The 23,222-nt window shown below is 41.2% G+C and overlaps 1 protein-coding gene across 4 annotated transcripts in view; it reads right to left on the reverse strand.

Annotated features, from left to right (window-relative positions):
• Positions 1 to 23,222, reverse strand: part of RAI14 (retinoic acid induced 14) — an 88,383-nt gene that overhangs the window by 26,473 nt on the left and 38,688 nt on the right. For all 4 annotated transcript variants that reach the window (XM_029961541.1, XM_029961539.1, XM_029961538.1 and 1 more), the window contains exon 3: positions 13,270 to 13,400. In XM_029961541.1, the coding sequence (XP_029817401.1) occupies positions 13,270 to 13,400 (131 nt within the window). The remainder of the gene's footprint in view (positions 1 to 13,269; positions 13,401 to 23,222) is intronic.

Raw genomic sequence — 23,222 nt, forward strand, 5'->3', positions numbered from 1 at the left:
TGTTTAAAGGCTGTTTTCTTATTAGAAAAGAAGCCATTGCATCATGCAACACAGGAGCTGGCAAGCTACAAACTCCTGACTTTAGCCTTCAAACTCAGCAAAAATATCCACCCAGCTGCTCTTCAGAGAGATTTCTGGGATCCCCAGCAGCTTTATATTTTTCGTTCTCAGGTTGTGCTCCAGCAGTTCCATTTTCATATACAGTTTTCTTTGGCAAACTCTATTACTGCATTAACACAAACTCCCACTTCAAGTCTGAAATGTATAGACTTTTCTTCCATGTACCATTAATTGTAAACATAAGCGCTCACAATTTAGATTTATCATATGAAGTTTCTTGCACGGTGTCCATTTTTAAAGTCCCCCACTAACTGATGTCAGCAAATTGCAACAGAGATTCTGCAAGGTCAATCTCCAGGGCACTCCTAGGTGTTGACATAAAGTCTGAAGTTTTGCCAGTTTTTTTAGTTTTGGACTTGTAGGGTAGAAAAATGAACAAAGTACAACAGTGAAGCCTCAAACGCTTAAAGAGCCTAGAAATCTGCTCAGTGGCCTGAGCCTCCAAAGCCAAGTACAGAGGGGTGAGGAAGGTAGAGAGAGGACTAGGGAAGATTCCTTCTGATAGCTTCTTTAAGACCACATCCCACATATAAAGTCCAAACAGATGCACAGTCATCGTCTCAATATATGGATGCCTTCTAGCACAGTATCTTCTTAGCACAGGGTGAAATCCCTGAGGATACCCTGGATGTGCCCAGATCAACATAACTTCTTTTCCGAGTTAGGTAAAACCAGCCAGTCATCTGCTGTGCTGTCTTGCTAAGCCAGATAGAGTTCAAAGCTAAAATTAAGCCCAACAATGAGAGCAATGACTAGTGTCTCCCCTGACCTTCATCCTCCAACACAACTCACTCACTATTGCTGCCTGAGGCAAGCAAATGCTAATAATCACCTTAGTACATGAAAAGTCATGAATATTAAAGCAAGGAAATCTCAAACCATGTTGGCATAACAAGAGGCCAGAAAAAGGCTGGAAAGCATGAGAGCAATTGAGTAAAAGTTAATCTAAAAAAATATTTTTGTTGCATGAAAATCCAGCAAGGCTTAAGAACTGCATGTAGTGCTCCAAGAAAAGAATGTGGATATCCTTATGGAACATGAGGTACGTTGACAAAGGATAGCTCAGGGTTATATGCTGTGCTTGATATTTCTGTGCCTTTTACACTTACAATTCTCCACATCTCTTCAGAATTGAAGCAACAGAACTATTGGGTTTATTTATTTTTTATTAAACTGTAAAAAGTGAACTTCTCTTACTTCATGGGAGAATTGCAAATAGTATGTACTTATAGTAATCAATCTACTAGTAACACATTCTTCCAAGACCACTGCTTAGTAAGACCTCTTAATATTTGGGTTTTTTTAAAACTTTTTAAATTATTATGGCCATATATTTTATTTTGTATTTCAGAATAACTATACTACTGAAACTTTTAAGATTCCACATTTCTGAAGAGGAGTAGGGACTGGAACACAGATGTGTGCAGAAAAAGGCAACTTCACAGTTTTCCTTTAGTATTTTCCTAACACACAATGTACCTGTAAAGCACGTAGCAGAAAACAGAGTGACACATAAGCCCACTAAATAAGCAGCCACCAGCATAGTCTGTTGCCTGAGACCTCAGTGTGAAGTTAAAAAAAAATAAATTAAATAAATTCCACATTTGCACATTGCTCTGTTTTGGCTGCCTTTCCCCTCCTAGATTAGAGTACATTTCTAAGCCAGTAGCAGCCAGTGGGCATAATTAAAATCTACACATAAAGCTCATTTGGTTGCATAAGTATTTGAAAAACATGTATAACAACTGCAGCCCATTATGTAGATATAAATCTGAAAAACAACTGCAGCCTTAACCCTGTCCCCTCCAGCCTTAAAGAGCCTGATTCTGGCCCAACTCACGAGAGGAATGTTTCCCTCGTGGCTCTCCTGCCAGCTCAGACAGGACGAGTGCAAGGAGCAGCCTCATGTTCCCCATGGGAATTGGGGCGCTGTGTTCTGCCTCTGCATGAGCCAAAATGCAGCTGTTTTGACCCAGGCTTACAAAAACTTCCAACCATCCAGGCTATGCTCTGATCCAAGCAACAGACAAGGTTGTTGTTGAAAGCTGGCCAAGTCTGGTAAAATCTGGGTATTTGGCAACTCTGCGAAGGGAGCTGCTTTGCAGGGAATTCCAGCAGCTGCCTGATGCTGCATTACAGGTTTGGCCAATCCTACCTGAGCAGGAGGCTCACAGGCTATCCAAACACGTGTACAGGGGCCCTTCTGAAGAGGAAATCCAACTGAAGACCATTAATTTCTGCCTCTTTAAAAGATGGCCTCTTCTCTTTTTCTTTTTTAGTAACACAAAGGTATAAAAATGCTAAAATGTCTTATAAAAGTTGCTTCCAAAATGTGTATTATAGAACCTGAATGATGTTGATTTCAAGTCCCCTCAAAAGTACAGGTAAGAGCTAAAAGCGAATCATGAAGTCTCCAAGTCTAAGTGAGGGGTCACATGCTCAAAACCATCAGAAATTAGTCTCAGTCAAGAGCCAGGAACAAACCACTGTCACAAATTCCACTCTGTGGATCTCATTTAAAAGCCTGCATTATTGTACGCAATGTGGATTTTTTCATGTATTGCCAAATTATAAAATCAAAGTTAAGTATTGCTCCTCTGTTACAGATATAAGAGCATTTCCTCTCACTATACATTAACCATTAACAATTAGCTCATACTGAGTGTAATAGAAATTTAATTAGCCCAATTTAGCATCCTGGCAGCAGACAACTTTGTCCAACCATGGCCTATGGTATCATTAGAATTTCTAAGTGTTTGTCTGAAGTGGAAAGCAATTTTTCAGGAAAATTAATATCGACATTTTAAATTCTATTCATAACAATGCTGCAGGGCGAGGGGAGGACAAAAAGAAAAACCAATCATGATTTGAACCTTAAAAGAACTTCAGGAAAGATTTGGAGAAAAAAACACTCCTACAAACAAATCTCCCATGGAAATAAACTTTACAAGAAATTTTGGAATAAGAACCAGATTTCAGCCATCTGTTGGCTAGAGATAAAACACAGGTTGAGATCCCTGTGGTCTTCCTTACTTTGTCCATATTCTGAAACCTAGACATTATTGTGACCATCTGGACCATCATAAATTAAACACTGTGATAAAAGTATATTAAAAATATTTTTTTTCTCAGAGATAAAATCAGGTCTCTGGAACACCAATGAACTCCATTCCTGGAGATGTGACAATCCTCAGGCAATACTCAGGCAGTAGACCTTTTTTGCAGTTCCTATCCTGGTAGGATTTTCAAAAGACAGTATGCTAATATGCTTTCCTGATTTAAGTGTTTAAACACTTTTAAGAGGTGATAGAGAGTTGGTACAAAAAAACCATCTTCTAGAGCATGGTGTTAGACTGAGGACCCCTAGTTGGATGCACCTCCAGGTGAATGCAAACTGTTGCCTGCACTCTGCTGCTAAAGGAGCAGAGAAAAGCACATTGGCAATGTCAGTGGTGACATTACTTTGCTGCTCTGGACTCCAGTTCTTACTGAAGTTCCAGAACGTCCAGTAGAGCAGCACTCAGTGGTAGTGTGACTTCATTCAGCCACAACAGTCTACTGTCAGGCTCCGCTCTCCACTGGACTTACTGGCCATATAGAACTATTAAAGGGTGATTTGTTGCTTGATAACAGAGAGGGTGTCCTAAGTGAAGGGGCGATTGGTGGCTGTCTTGGCCCCAGCAACCATGAAACAATTGAAATTAAAATGTCTGTTGACAGGAGAATAAGTGCCAGCAAAACTTCAACTCTGAACATCAGGAGAGCAGACTTCAGGCTGCTCAGGGAACTAGTGCATAAAGTTCCCTGGGAAAACACTCTTGAAAGTGTTGGGGTTCAACAGTGCTCGTCACTTTTTAAGCACCACCTCCTAAAGACACAGGAGCAGCAACTCCAAAATGTCCAAAGTCAAGCAGATGAGGCAGAAGGCCAGCTTGGCTGAGCAGGGATCTTCCTTTGGAGTTAAGTCAAAAAAGGAAGGAGTATGCCTAGTGGAAGTAAGGTCAGATGGCGTGGGAGCAATACAGAGATGCTGCTTGCCACTGTAAGAAGAAAATTCATGTGGCCAAAGCTCAGTTGGAGCTGAAGCTGGATAGAACCATGGGGACAATAGAAAGAGTTATTTTAAATACATTAAGGGCAAAAGGCAGTGCAGAAATAACACGAGCCCATTGCAGGATGAGGATGGTCACTTCACAAACAAGGCAGAAGTGTTTAGTGCTTTCTTTGCCTCTGTCTTCAACACTGAAGATTCACTGGCTAAGGGAGACCCAGTGCCCTGAGTTGGAGGACTGCGGCTGTAAGAATGATAAGCTCTCAGTTGACCCTGAACTTATGTGGGATCTGCTGCTCCAGCTGGGTCCCTACAAATCTATGAGGCCTGATGGGATTCAGATGAGAATATCCAAAGAGCAGCTATGTCACTGCAAAACCTCTCTTGATGATTTTTGAACGGTCATGGGAACCTGGAGAAGTCCCAGTGGACTGGAAGCTGGCTAACACTGTCCCAATTTTCAAGAAGGACAAAAAGGATGACCCTGAAACTACAGGCTTGTCAGTCTCACTTGAGTGCCTAGTAAAGTTACAGAGAAGATTATTCTGGGAGGTATTGAAAAACACCTGAAAGATAATGCATTCATTGCTCACAGCCAGCACGGCTTCATGAGGGAAAAGTCCTGCTTTTCAAACCTCATTTCCTTTTGTGACAATGTAACTGCCCTAGCTGATCAAGTGAAGACAGTTGATTTACCGTTTTTGCATTTCAGTAAAGCTTTTGATACTGTATCTCACAATATCCTTCTGGACAAAATGTCCATCACAGATGGATGAATACATCATGTCTATTCATCGGCTCATGGGTTGGGCGCAAAGAATTACAGTGAATGGGGTGACATCAGACTGGTGACCTGTCACTAGTGGGGTTTCACAGGGCTCCATTGTAGGCCCAGTGCTCTTCAACATCTTCATAAATGACTTGGATGCAAGACTTGAAGGGATACTAAGTAAGTTTGCAGATAATTGGCAGGAGCTGTTGATTCCCCAAAAGGCAGAGAGAACATGCAGAGAGACCTGGACAAATTAAAGGGCTGGGCAATCACCAACTATATGAAGTTTAACAAGGACAAGTGTAAGACCTGGGATGGGGCAATCCCAGAGGTATGTACAGATTGGGGAATGAGATGGTGAAAAGTAGCGAGATGGAAAGGGACCTGAGGGTCCTGGTTGATGACAAGTTGAATATGAGTCAGCAGTGCCCTGGCAGCCAGGAGGGCCAACCATGTCCTGGGGGAATCAGGGGGAATCAGGCAAAGCATCACCAGCCAGTTGAGGGAGGGGATTGTCCCGCTCTGCTCTGCCCTGGGGCAGCCTCACCTTGAGTCCTGTGTGCAGTTTGGGCACCACAATATAAGAAAGATATAAAGCTCTTAGAAAGCATCCAAAGGAGGACAACAAAGATGGTGAAGGGCCTTGAGGGGAAGCCGTATGAGGAGCGACTGAGGGCACTTGGTCTGTTCAGCCTGGAGGAGAGGAGACTGAAGGGCGATCTTATCACAGTCTTCAGCATCCTCATGGGGGGGGGGGGGAAGAGGAGGGGAAGACATTGATCTCTTCTCTGCGGTGACCATTGACAAGACCCACAGGAATGGCCTGAAGCTGTGTCAGGGGAGGCTTAGGTTGGATATCAGGAAAAGGTTCTTCACCCAGAGGGTGGTTGGGCACAGGAACAGGCTCCCCAGGGAAGTGGTCAGAGCACCAAGCCTGACAGAGTTCATGAAGTGTTTGGATAACACTCTCAGGCACATGGGGTGATTCTTGGGGTTGTCCTGTGACGGGCCAGGAGTTGAACTTTGATGATCTTTCTGGGACCCTTCTAACTCAGCACATTCTATGATTCTATGTAATCTTCCAATACCTTAAGATAAAACATTATTACATACAAGGAAACATTTTCTCTCAAAGGTAATTAAAACCTGATTTACTTTTTGAAAAGTGATGTTCTGCATGCCACTCATCCCACCTCCTTATACAGTAAGATCCAAAAGGAAGAAAACAAAAATGAATATTATGTACATAATAAATATAAAGTATTTGCAGTTGGAATATGCTCCAAAATTTATTTCTTGTTCAGCCCCCAAGGGATGAACATTCTCTTTCAAACAAAAATATATCATTAACTGCTATTGGCAATAGTTTTGTGAAAGAGTCCTTAAAGAACAAATCTATGGAGGTTTCTAAATCTTTTTTGTGCTATTGTCAGACTCATTTTGTTCAATAACAGCTGATTCAGTTGCAGTTCAAAAAAATGTACAGAGATCTATTGTTTCACTTAATAGCCAAAAGCATTTAAATTCTAGTTCAGTACCTTGCAGAAACATGCAAACATGGCAGTGATGGACTGGCACACTGACAAAATAACTTTAGGACAAGGAAGTGCAACCATTTAGACTTTTCAAAGTAAATCCTTTCCAAAATCATTCCTCCACCCTCACTCTCCCACCTCGCTTCAATAACGGCAGTAGCTTCTTAAAATAATAGCCCATTTGAACACTTGATCTTATGGAAAGTGCAGGACATGAATGAATCCTATTCACTCCTGAAAGGAATCTCTTTAAAAACCCTTTTTTGTCAGTTTAAGTGGGACTTAAATGATCAAATTCCAAACTGGAAAGCCCTGTTTTGTTGTTTAAGGAAGCTGAACAAATAAAAAAAAACCTATCTGGCAAAATAAGACTACAATGACAGAGTCAGATTTCCAGATAGGTTCTATTACAACTGTGCTTGGCAATAGTCTATGCTGTGTAAGTGGGAGCAACAATGGGACTGTGTCAACTTATGCCAAAGGTGGATTTGCTCCATGGCCTTAAAATTGATTTATTGTTTATAGAAAGGACTGAGTCAGAGGCAGGGTGGTAGTGTGGAAAGTCAAGCAAGTCTTAACCCCCCCCCATTTCATTACTTTGACAAGGTTTTTTTAATTTTTTTTTTTTTTTTTAAGAGATACTGCTGAGGAGTTAAACCTCCTATTGAAAGTTTGTAAATATTACCTCTAAGAAATTTACTGGTACCTAGACCTCATTAATTTAAGCATCTCCATTTTATTGCATGTGGACAATTCACTAACTAAAGGTCCTAAAGGACAGGGGCAAAAGAGGACAAGTGAAATTTAGGTGGTAATGCCAAAAACTGAGCCAGAGCTCATCATAGCAGGACTCAGTGGGATGATACATACAGTACTCAACAAACAAATGGAGAAAATATGGGGTTCTGGTGTCTTTTCCTCTCAATTCAAGCATTTTATAATAAGAAGCCATTTGATTATACAACAAAAACTTAGAAGTGCCTCTTTAAGCATCAAAAATTATCCTCTCCACCTTCTGCTAAAAATAATGTACTATATTACTATATCTCAAATAAAAATCTGGGTGGTATTGAAAATTTTTTTGTAGGGTTATTAACGAGAATGAAAAGAAAATATCTTAGAAGAAACATGTCGCACCTTAAGGGAACAGACAATGGTGGAGCTAACAAACCTGTATTGTAATGTGTAATTGTTTCTCCTTTTTGCTTTTAAGCACATTCCAAAGTCTTTAATCACATTACACACAGTTATATAATTGAATCCATCATGTTCTTCTGGTTAGTCAGCTTCATCCTAATTATGTAAACAAATGCACCAATGTATACTCACAGGGATCAATAGACCTCTTATCCAAAGAGCTCCCTTCCCACATGGCGCTGCAGAACCCTTTCTAAAATGTAACAAGTGAAATCATATGAACCTCATGAGGTTCAACAAGGCCAAGTGATGGTCCTGCACCTGGGTCTGGGCAAATCCAAGCACAAACACCAGCTGGGCAGAGAATGGATTGAGAGCAGCCCCTGAGGAGAAGGACTTGGTGGTGCTGGTGGATGAGAGGCTGGACATGACCCACGTGCACTCACACCTCAGAAAGCCAAACGTGTCCTGCTCTGTATCAAAAGAATTATGTGGCCAGCAGGTCACGGGAGGTGATTCTGCCCCTCTGCTCTGCCCTCATGACACCCCACCTGCGGTGCTGCATCCAGCTCTGGGGTCCTCAACATAAGAAGGACATGGACCTGCTGGAGCAAGTCCAGAGGAGGACATGAAGATGATCAGGGGGCTGAAGCACCTCTCCTGTGAAGACAGGCTGAGAGAGTAGGGGTTGTTCAGCCTGGAGAAAAGAATCATAGAATTAGAAAACGGTTTGGGTTGGAAGGAACCTTTAAGATCATATTAATTCCAACCTCCCTGACATGGGCAGGGAAAATTCCACTAGACCAGGTTACTCAGAGCCCCATCCAACCTGGCCCAAACACTTCCAGGGATGAGGAGTTCACAAGCTCTCTGGGCAACGCACTCCAGTGCCTTACCACCTTCACGATAAAGAATTTCTTCCTAATATCTAATCTAAACATACCCTCCTTCAGCTTAAGACCATTCCCCATTGTCCTACCACAACATGGCTTTTTGAAAAGTCCCTGTCCAGCTTTCTTTTAAGCCCCCTTTAGGTACTGGAAGGTGCTATAAGGTCTCACCAGAGCCTTCTCTACTCCAGGCTGAACAGCCCCAGATTTCTCAGCCTTTTCTTATATGAGAGGTGCTCCAGCCCTGTGATCAACTTAATGTCCTCCTCTGGATCTTTCCAACGGGTCAACACCTTTCCTGTGCTGGTGACCCCAGAGCTGGATGCAGTGCTCCAGGTGGGGTCTCACAAGAGCAGAGTAGAGGGGCAGAATCATGTCACTCGCCTTGCTGGCCACACTACTTTGGATGCAGCCCAGTACACAGTTGGATTTCTGGGCTACAAGCACACATTCCTGGCTCATGTTGAGTTTTTTGTCCACAAACACTGCCATTTCTTTTCCTCAGCGCTAGGCTTGGTCCATTCTCTGCCCAGCCTGAATTTTTATTCCTTCTCTTAACCCATGGGAAGGACCTGGCACTTCACCCTGTTGAACCTCATGAGGTTTGTACAGACCACCTCTGAAGCCTGTCCAGGTCCCTCTGGGTGGTACCCCTTCCCTCCAGTGTGTTGACCACATCACACAATTTGGTGTCATCTCCAAACTTTCAGGGTGCCCTTAATCCCACTGTCTATGTCACCAACAAAGACGTTAAACAGTGCTGGCCCCAGCACTGACCCCTGAGGACAGCACGGGTCACTGGTCTCCACTTAGACCACAATCCTTTCAGCACAACCATCCAGTCTATTCCTTATCTGCCAAGTGGTCCATCCCACAAAACCATGACTCTCCAGGTAGGACACAAGGATGTCGTGCAGGACAGTGTCAGATGCTTCACACAAGTCCAGGTGGATGATATCTGTTGCTCTTCCCTCATGTACCACTGCTGTAACTCCATCATCGAAGGACAACAAATTCGTCAGGTACTATTTGCCTGCAGTGAAGCCATGTTGTCTTCACCAATCATAACCTTATTTTCCATGTCCAAGGCTCATGGTAGAAGGCTCTGGGGAGACCTTATAGCACCTTCCACTACTAAGAGGAAATCTACAAGAAAGCTGGAGAGAGACATTTTAGAGGGGCATGTAAAGATAGGACGAGGGGAACGGCTTCAAACCGAAAAAGGGTAGATTTAGATATGGTAAGAGGGAGAAATTCTGTACCGTGAGTGTGGTGAAACACTGAAACAAGTTGCCTAGAATAGTCCTGAAGTGTTCAAGGCCAGGCTGGATGGGGCTTTGAGCAACGTGGTCTAGTGGAAGGTGTCCCTGCCCAGGGCAGGGTAGTTGGAACTAGATGATCTTTAAGGTTCCTTCCAATCCAAACCCTATGATTCTATGAAATCTGAGCCCAGAGGTGGCCAGCTCTCCCAAAAAAACCTCTCCAGATTGCAATTTCCCAGCATAAGTCGCTGATGTTACAGTTGAGGTAGCTGACAAACTAGCACTGTGCTTCTGCAGGACACCAACAGACCTCAGTGTTGTGCAGCAGAGGGGTCTATGCCTCTAAGCAGAGCTTCTAAGACCAGGCAAAACTGCTGTGTTAGGCTCCAGGAAACACTGCAGGAAAGCAGCCCTGGCATCACACTATAAAGACAGGAGAAATGAGTCTATACAGAAATGATGGCTTCATCTTTTTGTACACACTAAAGAAAGACTCTGGAGTAGTCTTTCACAAACAAGACACAGCCCGTTATTAACAAGCCATACTGGAGAACATTTCTGGGTCACCTTTGGTAGCTGTGTCTCTCCAGATCAGTGTCATTGTTTCTACACCTGTCAGTCTCTATCTTTCAAAACTGAGACAGAAATAACTTGAGCAGGTCTGCTGAATTTCCAAAAGCATTGGAAACACAATGAGAGTTGGCATGCTGTATTTCTGCATCACAGCAATGCCATTTTTCTTTGTTCTCTCTTAAGCTGTCTTTTAAACCACTATACAGAAATAATTTAAAAAGTAAACGATAATTAAATGAACATACAGAACAAGCAGAGATCTTTATAGCACTAACTCACATCTGTTCCAAGCAATTAAAACCAAGTACTTGCAACTGCATTATTAGTAATTAATATAAGTCTATGGTTACTGACTTCTTAGTAGTTGTAAATAATGGGAATTTGGTAGTCTATCTGTATAAAGCTGAAAATCACTGCACCAGATGCGTAGCTACAAAAATCCTATTTTTTAAAAATTGAGAGATACTGCTAAATTCAGTCTTGGGTGGTTCCCTAGAAAAGTTCATAGTATCATACTATACATGAAACTTGCAAACTAGGTGTTACACTGGATACACTGGATAAAGTGTAGCTTAAGAATCTAGCTCTAAAGTTACGTTGACTGTAAAACATGAAATGCTAAATAAAGCTGTAATTCTGAAAATTCAATGGTCAAAAGAAAAACATATGTATGTAACTTTTAAAAATTAAAAACCTATTAAAGTATGGAGGAGAAAGCCCTCTTGACGTAAACAAGGACTTGTACTTCTGGAGTAAAAAGTTGCAGGTCATTATGAGTCACTCCATCACTCACTTCCCTCAGATGCAGAGCAGAAATAGAACAGATGTAGGAAATTGAAACAGACCAAGAAAGAAGCAGAATATGACTCAATAAATGTAACCCATTAGAACTTATTATATGGTATAAACTGCCTTGTGCTGCCCTTCCCAAGACTGGAAACTGTTTTCCTTTGTCCACATCTATCCAGAATTTTATTTAGGCTTTGGTTCTGTCATGGGATACCTATTTTTCTTATTTATACATTTAGCCATATTTCTATGCCATAAGAAAGAAAGTTTAAGAATAGCATTCTCTTCACTATAATTTTCTTAGTGGAATCTTTTATGTTCCACAATTCAGAATGTTCACAGCAGAACAAGAAGAAGAACAGAAGATGAAAATTCTATATATGAAAAATATTGACAGTGCAAAAGGAATCTTGTTTACACAAAACTTCCATTACCACACTTCAATCAAAACAAGTAACAGTTAAACGTCTCATCAGCATCTGCAGGATTTTAAAACTCTGTCACCATAGTTTCAGTTCAAACTAACCCATTAAAATGAAAATTTATCTTAATTTCTGTCTTATTAAAATAATGTCCATGGAAAAAAATAGCCTCAAAGATGAATACCTTTTGGAGTGTGCAAAGTGTAAAATCTGTAGTACACCATGGAATTCTGAAACACCCTGCCCTAAAACAGTCCCAATCTACCCAGCAGATTGTTAACCTTCAAGTTACCTCAGTGGGTTTATGCTTTTGAAATGGCATTTTAAATGCAGAACTACACATAAAGAAAGAAGCTTTCCAGAATGTGCATCAGAAGAAAAAGAAACCTTCCTTTTCAGGATAGTGTCTAGTTTTTAATTCATGGAAGTGGCATACACATCTAGGGCTGGGTTTTTCCCCTCCCTTTTTGCTTATATGTCATGGTTTGGGAGCTTAGAAAATCTAATTCTCTAGTCAAAGCCCCTTCCCACATCTCAACCTAGTATAAGATGTGTTTTTTCCAGACAACCACATGAGACTTAAAGTGGGGAAAGGGAATATATTACAATGACTGTACAAATAAATATTATAATACATTATACACACGATCACAACTATCTCTACCATGACATAAGTATTTACAATGGATCAGATCTCTTCTCCCCTCCAAATAAAAAGTCCAGGAGGGAAGAAGGAAAGATCCTTTCCAGTCTCAGAGAGCAGCAGTTTCTCTAGGGCAGCCGTCATCTATCCTCTTCTCATGCAGCAGCTGATAGCTGGATTTTTGCCAGCACTCACGAGGGGGGTATCCAAGCCCCCTCGGCCCCATCGTCTCCAAGCAAAGGGTCTTCCGTGGGCTGCATTTCCCAGGACAAGGGTGCTATCACCACATCATATCATGAAGCTCAGGGGTCTTTGCGATGCTCCTTATCTTCAGGGGACTCAAGGCCCTTTGCAGAGCTCCTGTGCTCTGCCTCAGGCTGCCAGCTTGGCAGCAACGGCGAGGGGGGAGCCAAAGTCACCCCCTCTGCATTCCTCTCAGAGTTTTTTAGCTCCTCTCTCTCCGGTGCTGCATGTTGCATTTTAGGACTTCCATCCAGTAGGAGTCCATCACCCCAACTTAAGAGGGGTCTCAAAGGAGTTTTGGGGGGTCTGGTTCAGTTCTTACCCCCAAAACTCTGTGTAGAGCTCAGTCCTGCTCTCTCTCTCTCTCTCTCTTCATTAGACACCTCTGTGTCTTCTTGCCTGGCTGCAAGCCGCCTCTGCTGCTTTCTTATCCCTTCTGGCTCTCTGCCACCACTCCGGCCAGTGTTGTTCTGCCGCTGCTGCTGCTGCTGCTCACAGTGAAGAAACATCCCCTGGCTCAGCCACAGACACTTAGTCCAGTCTTACACTGTTCCAAGTCTCTGAAGCCCCCAGCTGGGGCTGGGGGGGGCCCCAGAGGCCCCAGGCCCCTTCCTCGTGGCCTTAGAACATGGTTACCACTTCTACAACCAAACCACAACTCACCTTCTCTTCCGTTTGCTTGTGGTATGTTTATATTTCGCAGAAGCGCTCATTGGCTAAAACTTCAAAACTTCCAGGGTCACCACCCCCTGGGGTTTCACCACTTCATAACTGCAGGGGGAAAACAGTTTTCCCCCTACCACATTATATCACAAGTTTAAGTTGGACTTACGCAGTTTTGCCCTCGCTATCTTGTTTGGTGGCACTGGCTCCCTTTTTACCCAGCAATGAAGCCACTTTCTCAGGATCGCCATTCTCCACTGCCTGCAGCAGCCGATCATCGTTCTTATTCCACTCGTTGGTCTGGAGTTAAAGAAAAAGAAGGGAGAAATATTATCAGTACCAGCACTGTGTACAGGCTCTCCTGGATGATCCTGGATCACATTTATCACCGTGGAAAGCTTAAAAAAAAGCCCAACTCAAAGAAATGGTACAAAGAAAGCCCCACAAAACCAATCTGCAAGCTGTGCAGCACAGGTTCCCGAGGACTTAATGGCTTAAACCAGGGCCTGAGCAATGACTGAAGATGAACTCTAATTTGGAAACCCTCTAGATGAGTAGTGCAGGTAAACTTTCTGTATTTTCTTACTGTATTTTTAAAAGTTCTCCTTCATTTTTTCTAGTCCTTGTTTCTATTTCAGGCCCCATCAGACCTTCTTGACATACATCATGTGGATAAGCAAAGAGATGCCTCATCTTACCCAGACCTCACCCTTTCCAGCCAGAACTTTCCATATTCAAGGCATTTCTCCGCTCACACTTTGTAGAGGACAACAAGTTAAGAGACTGCCCTTTCCAGACTGTAACTAGCTTTACTGAGCTCTTATCCCCTATGTTTTTCCTTAAAACAACCAAACAAATGAGCCACTCCGGTAGACAGCACATCACTAATGCTGCTGAAAGAAAGGACAACCATCCTACTTTCAGATCTTTCCAAACTTAATCCTCTAAGTCTTTTTGATTCTTCTCAGCATCTGAATCGGGAATAGGACACTACTTCCTAAAGTGATGATTCTCTCTCCTCCTCCGAACCCTCAGAATGTGGCCTGTTTCCTCTACCAGATGCTCAAGTTGAATCTAGAAAGATCGTCAGAAAACAGAGGACTGTTAACTTTCCGTATTCCATGTGATCACAGCAAAACAAGCTCTGGAAAAAGCAGTTGAAAGTTGCATTCAGGCCTTTTAGTCTGTAAACTAAAAGACATGAGTGTTCAGTCTTCAGGAGAAGCAATCTGGTGCGGCCAAAAACCTGTGTTTGAATCAGCATTAGCACCCTGCTACCCTTGGGAGAGTCATCTTCAACAGACTATGGTTTTCTCTTTGACACCAGTCAGCTCATCTCCAGCATGATTGCTTTTCATGAGCATTTCATTTCTACACAACTTTTGGAATTACTAAATTCATATTAATACGCACCTTGAAAAATATTCAACTTAATAAAAACCAAACAAAACCCCCCCCCACCACAACACTTTGTCCTTATGCTCTATACAGACTTTTTTTGGTTCCAGATAAATAAAAAGAATGATGTCTCTCTGTCTGGGCTTATGAGGAAAAGTGTATGATGTACACACTTATATGAACTAATTCCACAGGCTGTGAACACCTTGAAAAACCAGAACAGAAGGAAAGTGTTCCAGGTTACAAGTAATTTAAAAAACAAATTAAAAAACCCCAAACCAAACCAAAACAAACAAACAAACTAAAAAGACAAAATCCAAACATTAGGGAGAATGCAGACTGATGAGGAGAGCAGACAGGAGTTGAAAGAACACCACCTGGAACCATGAGTATGAATGGCAGTTCTGTCAAAGGAAGAGGCATGCAGACAAAGCAATTGCAGTCTGTTTTGGCAGTGGTATGACTGGTGGGTAAATGCACATCAAGCAGGTTATAGTCTTTATTCTTATAGCAGTGCAATAAACTTCTGTAGACTCTAGAGCACTAATTACATCAGCAGAAAAAAATTGTTTCCCTGAGCAATATTTAGACTCCATGGCAGTGAGTGGCCAGCCAAACAGCAGGCTCCACCTAAAATGAAACTCATGGCCTATTCTGCACTAAGGGAATTTCATGTTTTAAAGGGAGCCCATTATTAAAAGCAGATGTTAAAAAAAATGTAGCTTACTTGTAAATAAAATCCTTTAAAGTTAACACTGTTTATTTGACAGTATATTATGCCTTTTGCTTTGGAGTTTGTCCTGTTTCTGGGCTTTATTATTCAGTCAAATAAGACATTTAAATATAGGCTATTTGATGAATCACCCTTACCCACAAATCACCAAGATGACTGCAGAGCATTGGTAGCACCTAACTCCTACACTTTTTAATTTTTTTTTACTTTTTCTGTGTATGTGTGTTTTATATCTTGGAAAATACAGACAGAGATGGCAGGTAGCGTGATAACCTACACACACACCATGCACACGTAATCCAATACTAAACCATACTTTGAAGAAGAAACACAACACCTAATTTAAGATATTTTCCTGACTTGAAATAACTAGTTTACTTCTGAAACATGAATAAGAATTAACTACAGGAAAATGTTAAGATAAAGGCCTGCTGAAAATCCTTGGCAGTACAGCTTTCAGAAGAATGTTCAGCTTTTTAGTGCAAAAATGGCCACATCTTCAGGAAGCAGTTCCATGAATATTCCTTCAATACTCAGATATTAAATTGAAACATAACTGACATATAATCCAATATCCAGTATTCTGGATATTGTAAGCAAGTAAGCACATTAATACCGGCTCCCAAGTTTAAGAAATATCTGAGACAAAGTGTCAATTTCCCCTTTGAGAAGCTGCTGTGGTAACTATATCTATCTATAATTACACTATCATTAACATCCCAGATCCAAGAAAAACCAACACAGCTGGGTCCCAAATTACCCCTCAGCAGTATGGAAGCTGAAGCTAGGAGACATACAAATACTGAATGGGGAAGCCTGGAGTGTTCTGAAAGTGGTTCTGATGTTGCAGAACTATGCCATGTTCATGTTCACACTAAAACATTTTATGACATATATATAAAGTATATGTATACAAGTACATAGGTTTTAATTCATCTTTACTGTAGTTTTCAACCATATCTTTTTGGTAACAAAAATTAAACACTCACATAAACACAATTAAAGAAGGACTTAATGATGCCTCATTTAAAAAGCTGCATGTACCTATCTGTACAGATAAAAAGATTCCCTCATACTTAAGAATTAAAACAGAACTGAACTTGGACAAGCCATTAATTAATGCAGTCTCTCAAAGGGACACTGAAAACACTCAGTACTGTCAGATTCATCTCAGTGTCAAGGAAAGGCTACCAGTGTACATCTCTTTGTTTTTCACACAAAGCTAGATAATGAATTCTTTTTCCTGCTTGGAGGAAAGTGGTAGAGGCTGATGGTTAGGCTAGAAGATCTGTATTTGGAAGTCATTTTAGATCCCTGTTTTCAGCTCTATATCTAATTAATGTCTCTCCTTCTAAGCACTGTGACTCAGAGCTGTTAAAGGAATGAATAATTTCAGAGACTGTCACATACCCAAATTCGCTTACATGCAATTGCATGTTTAACGTCTTTAACACCACTGTACCTGCAACTTTGTTTTGCTCCTGGAAAACAAAAGGATACACGCAGTTTCTCTTCATTGTTGCGCAGTAGTTATGCTTATTTATTACTAAAAGAGCTGTGTTCTACGTAAGATGCTTAAAAGCCACCACGCTCTATTACTCTATAAAGTTATGCATCTTTTCATTAGAGCAATAAAAATTCCATTCTAGGGCATCAAACACCCGTTATTATCATAGAAAAAAGGTCATTTTTATACAAGTTATATAAAGCCACTTACAGACCCCATTTTATTTTCAAAATGAAATTAGGGATAAATCTGTCCACATAGGAGAAAAGTATGCAGGCATCTGAACTATTGTTCAAGTATTCCTCTGATAGGATCAAACTGTTTTTTAATTCCCCGCTGTGCTCAAAATACCAGCATTGTACAATGCATTCCAAAAGTTAAAGGTACAGCTATTAAAATAAATGGCATGTAAAATAGATTCTCAAAAACACCCATTTCAAAAGAGAATTGTAGCCCTACCATCCATGTTCTTTAGGGGAAGAAAAATCTAGAAGGCAAGAGAATACAAACGACACCCAGAAAGACAGTGTACCCAGGATCTGGCAAGAAAGTAAGAGGTATTTAAGTCAGTAGGGCTCCTACAGTCTCACGTAATCAAAAATTGCACAGGCATTACTGCCAGAGCAGGTCAGAAAACACATATTTCTGAACAGAGGGAGTGACTGTTGCATTACACACATTTTCTGAATCTCTTGTAATATTAGCTTGGTCTTGACCCCACAAGCCACACATCATCAAGTATACACTAAAAACTTGGGAGGTAACTTCTGCTGGGATGATGCAAAACATGGGTACAACCAGTTATGGTTTATTGTTCAGTGTAAAAGCCACCTTGAACTGACATCTATTATGCAGCACAGTATTTGTTTCTCCTGGAGAACATACACATGGGAGATGCTCTCTTCTGCCAAGAGTACAGGGTAGCCAGTTAAGGTGGGGACCTTAACTTCATAAACCTACTGCATCAAGCTTCCTCCACTGCAGCCCCACAAACCATCTCATTCCTCTTTTCCAAGCTGCCCACATATTTCTGTAAGTCCCCTTCTTCAGTTGTGTGCCCCATCCTGCCCCCTCTATCACAAGGCTCCTCACTCCCCTTGATTTTAGATCTCACCCAAGTAGCATGGCACTGACCACCAAACAGCCCTTGGGAAGTTTCAGTTCTGTTACTACCACTCTTTCTAGTAATAAAGGGTAATAAAAGAGTGTTTTCTTTTATGTCAGAGACACCTTCACATGTAACCTTCTCAGCAAACCTTCACAGATCACTTCAAAATTAAGATTAACACAGAGTAGCAGTATGATCTTCAGTAAAATGTTTAATATAGCACAAGAGCAACAAAGCCATCAGGCTCCAGAAGCTAAGCAAGTACTACTTTTCATCGGCAATAAAACTGGGGATTCTTTGATTTTAGTTTGTTTTTTGTTTTGTTTGGGTTTCCTTGTTTTGTTTAGGAGCTGCAAATAGCAAGTTAATCAATTCAGTATTTGGCATGACATATGGTGATATACATGTATCATGTAAGTAAAAAAACCACAAACCTGAGCATCTCAGTGTAAAGATAAACACACACATGTAACAAATCTGGAAGATTCTGATCCTGGAAAACACTGCACATGTGACTTTTCTTTGCCTCCACCCCCACCCCCCCCACACACACCTACTTCTGTAGGCCATGTGCCAAAGAGTTATCAACAGCCTTCCTTCAAACAATTAACATTTTTCAATAACAATGGCTTGTGAACACATGCAAAACTCAACTGATGAAACACATATTTCAGCTTCACAGACCAGAACCAGTGCTCCATTCAGTACTTCTTCAGGTTGGGGGGAGGGGGAAGGGTTAATTTGTTGTTTGTTTGGGGTTTTTTAAACATGTGTATACTGTTCAGTATAGGCAGCAACAATGGGCATTACATATGCAGAGAAAAAGTAAAACCGATCAAAAATCAAGAAGTGCAAGTTTTTTGGATAAAACAGGCATTTTTCAGTCATGCCTAAAAATAGTCAATATTTTCCTATTAATGTGCAGGGGATTAGATAATCCATCACTCCTAATAAATCCTAACATACAACACAGTGACAGCTGAAAGGATGGTAGGCTAAAATCTAAACATCAGGTGGCACTTAACATCCCTTTCAAGAATGCTTGTTAGTCTTGATTTTCATTTTTCAAATAGAAAACTGTGCTGTATGGCCTCACTCAGAAGCATCTCTCTGGTAACAGTTCAGTGTGTTTTCCATATTTAAACACTTAGGAACACGAGAAAAAAGTTGGCAGGGAAGAGCCAGCCATGGTTAGGATGGAAAGCCACTCCTGCACAGGGCACTGTGTGGTCAGTGTTAGTGAAGTGAGGCTGATTGACTTGATCTACACCATCAGATCATAATTAGTGATTAAAAAGAGCCCTATGCTCAAGGCAACAGAGTGCTTACAACGCTTTCGGTGATCACGCCAGGACAGACTGACCTCTCAAAACCATAGCTCCATCAGACACACACTTCGGCAGCAGTTAGCAGTGTGTCTCCTCAAAGCTTCCTCTATGCACAGTTCATTTCCTCTGCAAAGCTAGAGATAATTCTATGATTGTAAGATGCTAATAGTTATCCTGGGGCTGAAAGCGTCCAGTAAAAGTCCTTCCTCATTTGGATCACACATAGCATGTTGACAGATTTGAGTCCAAAGAGAAACCTTCCTATTAAAGCCCATTTTTTAATACAATTAAAGCTTGCATCACCTGTATTACACATAGTTTTTTCTGTCACAAAGTGACGCTTTTTCCTTTCCAGAAGAAAAGCTCAGGAACTAAAAAATATGTTTGAAAATGGAACCCATTCTTTTTCCATCACCACCACATCGGGATATTAACACCCAATTGCCTGAGATTACCAGCATATGTCATGCAAGAAATAACGTGTAACAAGAGGTGGTAGCTCTATTTAGCACTTGCAAGCGTTTTCCATGAGCAAATACCTGAGCATACATTAACAACTGGCAACAACTTTGTTTCTTTATCTTTGGCATGCAGCCTACAGGAGATGATTTAAGTGACCTTGTATTGTTGCAAACCTACTGGAGACAGAGTTATGTTATCTCCACTGAAATCAGAACTGCAGGGAAGCTGAGTAGCAAATTGAAATTCCTGATAATTTCAAACTCAGCAACTCACTGTCTGAAAAGGAAAGGAATACTTAAAGACTGGCGTCACAAACAATTGCATGGCAAAGACACTGAACACCACTGCATCAGAAGGTCATCCACAAAAGTCCACATGTGCTGGACTTCCCAGGAGAATCTTAAAAACAAGGACAATCCCATTGTGCTGAATGCATTCACTAAACAAAACATCCCTTGAAGTTAAAACAACAGATGATGGTTTTTCTAAGAAGAATGGCTTATCTGAAAACACTAACCTAGGAGTCAGTGGTATGTAGGTAAATAGCCTACACTTTTCCCTGCCCTCACATCTGCAATTTGTAGATTGTGTTTGCCGGTAGCTAGAGTGTAAACCTCCCTTAGAGAGGGACAGGATGTTGTTGACCTTGTCAGCAACAGCTTATTCCAGTCGGTAGGAGCATCTCCCAGGACATTCAGAGCTTAGTAGACGCCAGAAGCAGTTGCCTCCCAGGCTGCTTTCAATTGCTGTGGCTCCAGCTCCTTGTTATTACATTTTAAGTCTGCCCACGGTGCACATATAGCACAGTGGCACTGCCACCTGACCTCTGTTGCACCACACTCGACTGAGGCAACACCCCGTAGGCCATGCCAAAAGATGTCATGTTCATTAACTTCACCACAAGTAAGGTCTTGACCTCTAATTAAGTTGTCAAAAAAGCAAAGTGTGACAATAGCTTTGAAAGTAATTCATAGTGATATTATCTAAATGTCACTAATTGCTACAACAGAAACAGTCTTTTTCAGCTTCACTTAGCCATCCATGTTCCCTATCTTGGGTGACTGACGGCTAATAATACTAATTATATTTACACATAAGACAATACATTCACGGCTCACCAGATCACACACACAGTTCTTTAAAGGTGGAAACAGCAACAGGAACGCAAGGAACCTGTGCACATTCTACAAACAGAAGTGTTAATCCACTGCCCTCCTCTTGCTTCCTGAGCTACGGTGCCTAGTTGGGGCAACTGGCCATGCAAAGTGCATGAGGTCTGTTTGACACTGGAAACTGTATTTGTGTCAGACCACGAATTCCATTTGAATAGGAGACAAAAAGCACAACGGGGAAGGCAGGAAGCAGTTGGAGTGAATGAACAAGGAATGATAACAAAAGACTTAACGGCAGATTGTCAGTAAACCTTAATAATTACCCATTCACTGAGTAGCTTCTGTAGATAAAGAAGTGATTATTACCCAAGCAAACCATTTTTTCATGCTGAACCCCAGAATAATGCATTTGAACAGCGAGTCACTCAGCAGGGCACTTCTATCAGCCAGCGAGGCTGCCCGGAAACTTTCCTGGCAGAAGGGGACCGCAAGCTGTGAAATGAAAGGGTCTTTCACCAAGAGAGAAGGGGAAAGATGACCTGACTAAAATGGTCATCTGAGACTGCAAGTCTGGAGAGTGGGGGGGCTTGGGGGAGGAAGGGAGTTGTAGAAAACAGTTAGTGCGGACTTTGCTTGAATGACGACTGGAATTTGCAGCAGGTTGTGAGCTGCGCTCCAAGAACTCTAAAGAGGGAAATGAAAATGGAAAGAAACGCATTTAAGAGTTTGCTGTTTTGCTGAAATATTTGTGTTTCTTGTGAGTGAGTTGGGGTTTGTAGGTGGTTTTGTTTGCTTTTTGTTTGATTTGGGGGGGAGGGGTGTTTGATTTGGGGGGGTGTGGTTTTTTGTTTTATTTTGGTTTTTTGTATGTGTGGGTGGGTTTTTTGGTTTGGTTTGGTTTTTTGAGTGTTTTGGGTTTGTTTGTTTGTTTTTTGTGTTGGTTGTTTTTTTTTTTAAATCTGTGTTTGGTTTCACCGTTTCAGTCAGGCTTTGAATGAAGAGGAGTCATAAGGTCAGCACAAGGTATATGCACAGTTAACACATGTAAGCAGCCTCTTTGTAACTCATCTGTAAGACTTCAATTCTGTAAAAGTAGGTGAAGAGCCTGAGACCAAAAGTCAGCAAGGGAGGCCAAGAGAGTGTGACATGGTCCACCTAGACCAAGGAGTACAGTTGGCCCACATCTAGTGTGTTTAGAGGCATATGGTGCAGTTTTGTGTGGGTTGGGAGGCACACATGATGCTCATTTTACTTCATAGTAAAGGCCAGAATGGTTTTTTTAACTTCAGAGACTACTTTTAAGCCTTTTAACAAGATAAATCAATCTTTGCATTTGAGGAACAGTGGCACTTCCTGCTAACATTACATCTAGGTACATCCGTAATTAAATTACAAAGTAATGTCTTTTAAGCAATTACTGATGTTTTGACATAACCAATTTCATTCCAGTGGGTATAAAGGAAAAGTGGTAAGCAAAAAGCTCACAACATGCAAGGCATTAGAACAAAACAAGAAAAAGTATGTCTAAATCATTAGTAACATACAGCCAGAGCACTGGCAATAAGTCCAGCTACTGTCCATTGTTTATAATCTCACACATCAGCAATACAGCAACTGGAGATTTATCTTTATTTTCAGATAGCAAAGGATATAGCAGTCACCACATCACACGTAACCGATCACTTTCAGTAAGACAGGAGAAGGTAAAGCCAAGAATTAATTGTGTATATTTGTATAAATGAAACAATGTTTATCTTAACACAGGAAAAAACACAAGGGACTTTTTAAAATTAAAACAGTTATATCAATCCTGTTTGAAGTGACTATCTCCCATTGTTCTGCCTTTTCTCAAAGTTCTAAAGATTTGAGCTACAGTGAACTCAGATGACTGTTCTCATCTTGAAGTTTCTCAGTAGTTGCTCATAAAACTAAAATACATCTAATAATCTACTGTTTACTGCTGGACATATGGAAGCTTTTCCCTTCAAAAAAATCGGTGTGGTGTCAAAACACAAACTTATCAAATGATTATCCAAGTACCACCGAGGGTCCTCAGGTTTTCCTTACACATAAAAATATATATAAACAAGAAACTGATCATCAGCAGGACATTCATGGAAAAGACTGTTTCTAATGAATTTTTAAGACTGAAGAACTACTTAATCAATAGATTTTAATTAGGTCAAATTTAGATACCAAGGTCAAATAGCAACTCACATAAAGCCTTTCAAGTTTTTGGTGTTTCTGCTGCACAACTGCCTCACAGTCAGTTGGGAAAAAGAGAAAATCATGAGCTTTAAAGTGAAATTGGCTGGATAATCTGGCATGACCTTATATCTGGTAAGTATGGAAGTGGTAAGCAGGCTATAAGATGCAGGGGTAATGCCAACTATGCAAGCAAAGTCTCCAGTTCCTCATGAGGGGAAGCAGAGGGGCAGACACTGATCTCTTCACTAGTGATCAGTGACAGGACT

This window comes from Manacus vitellinus, unplaced genomic scaffold, assembly GCF_001715985.3.
Source record: "Manacus vitellinus isolate BGI_N305 unplaced genomic scaffold, ASM171598v3 scaffold_36_pilon, whole genome shotgun sequence".
Classification (NCBI taxonomy): domain Eukaryota; kingdom Metazoa; phylum Chordata; class Aves; order Passeriformes; family Pipridae; genus Manacus; species Manacus vitellinus.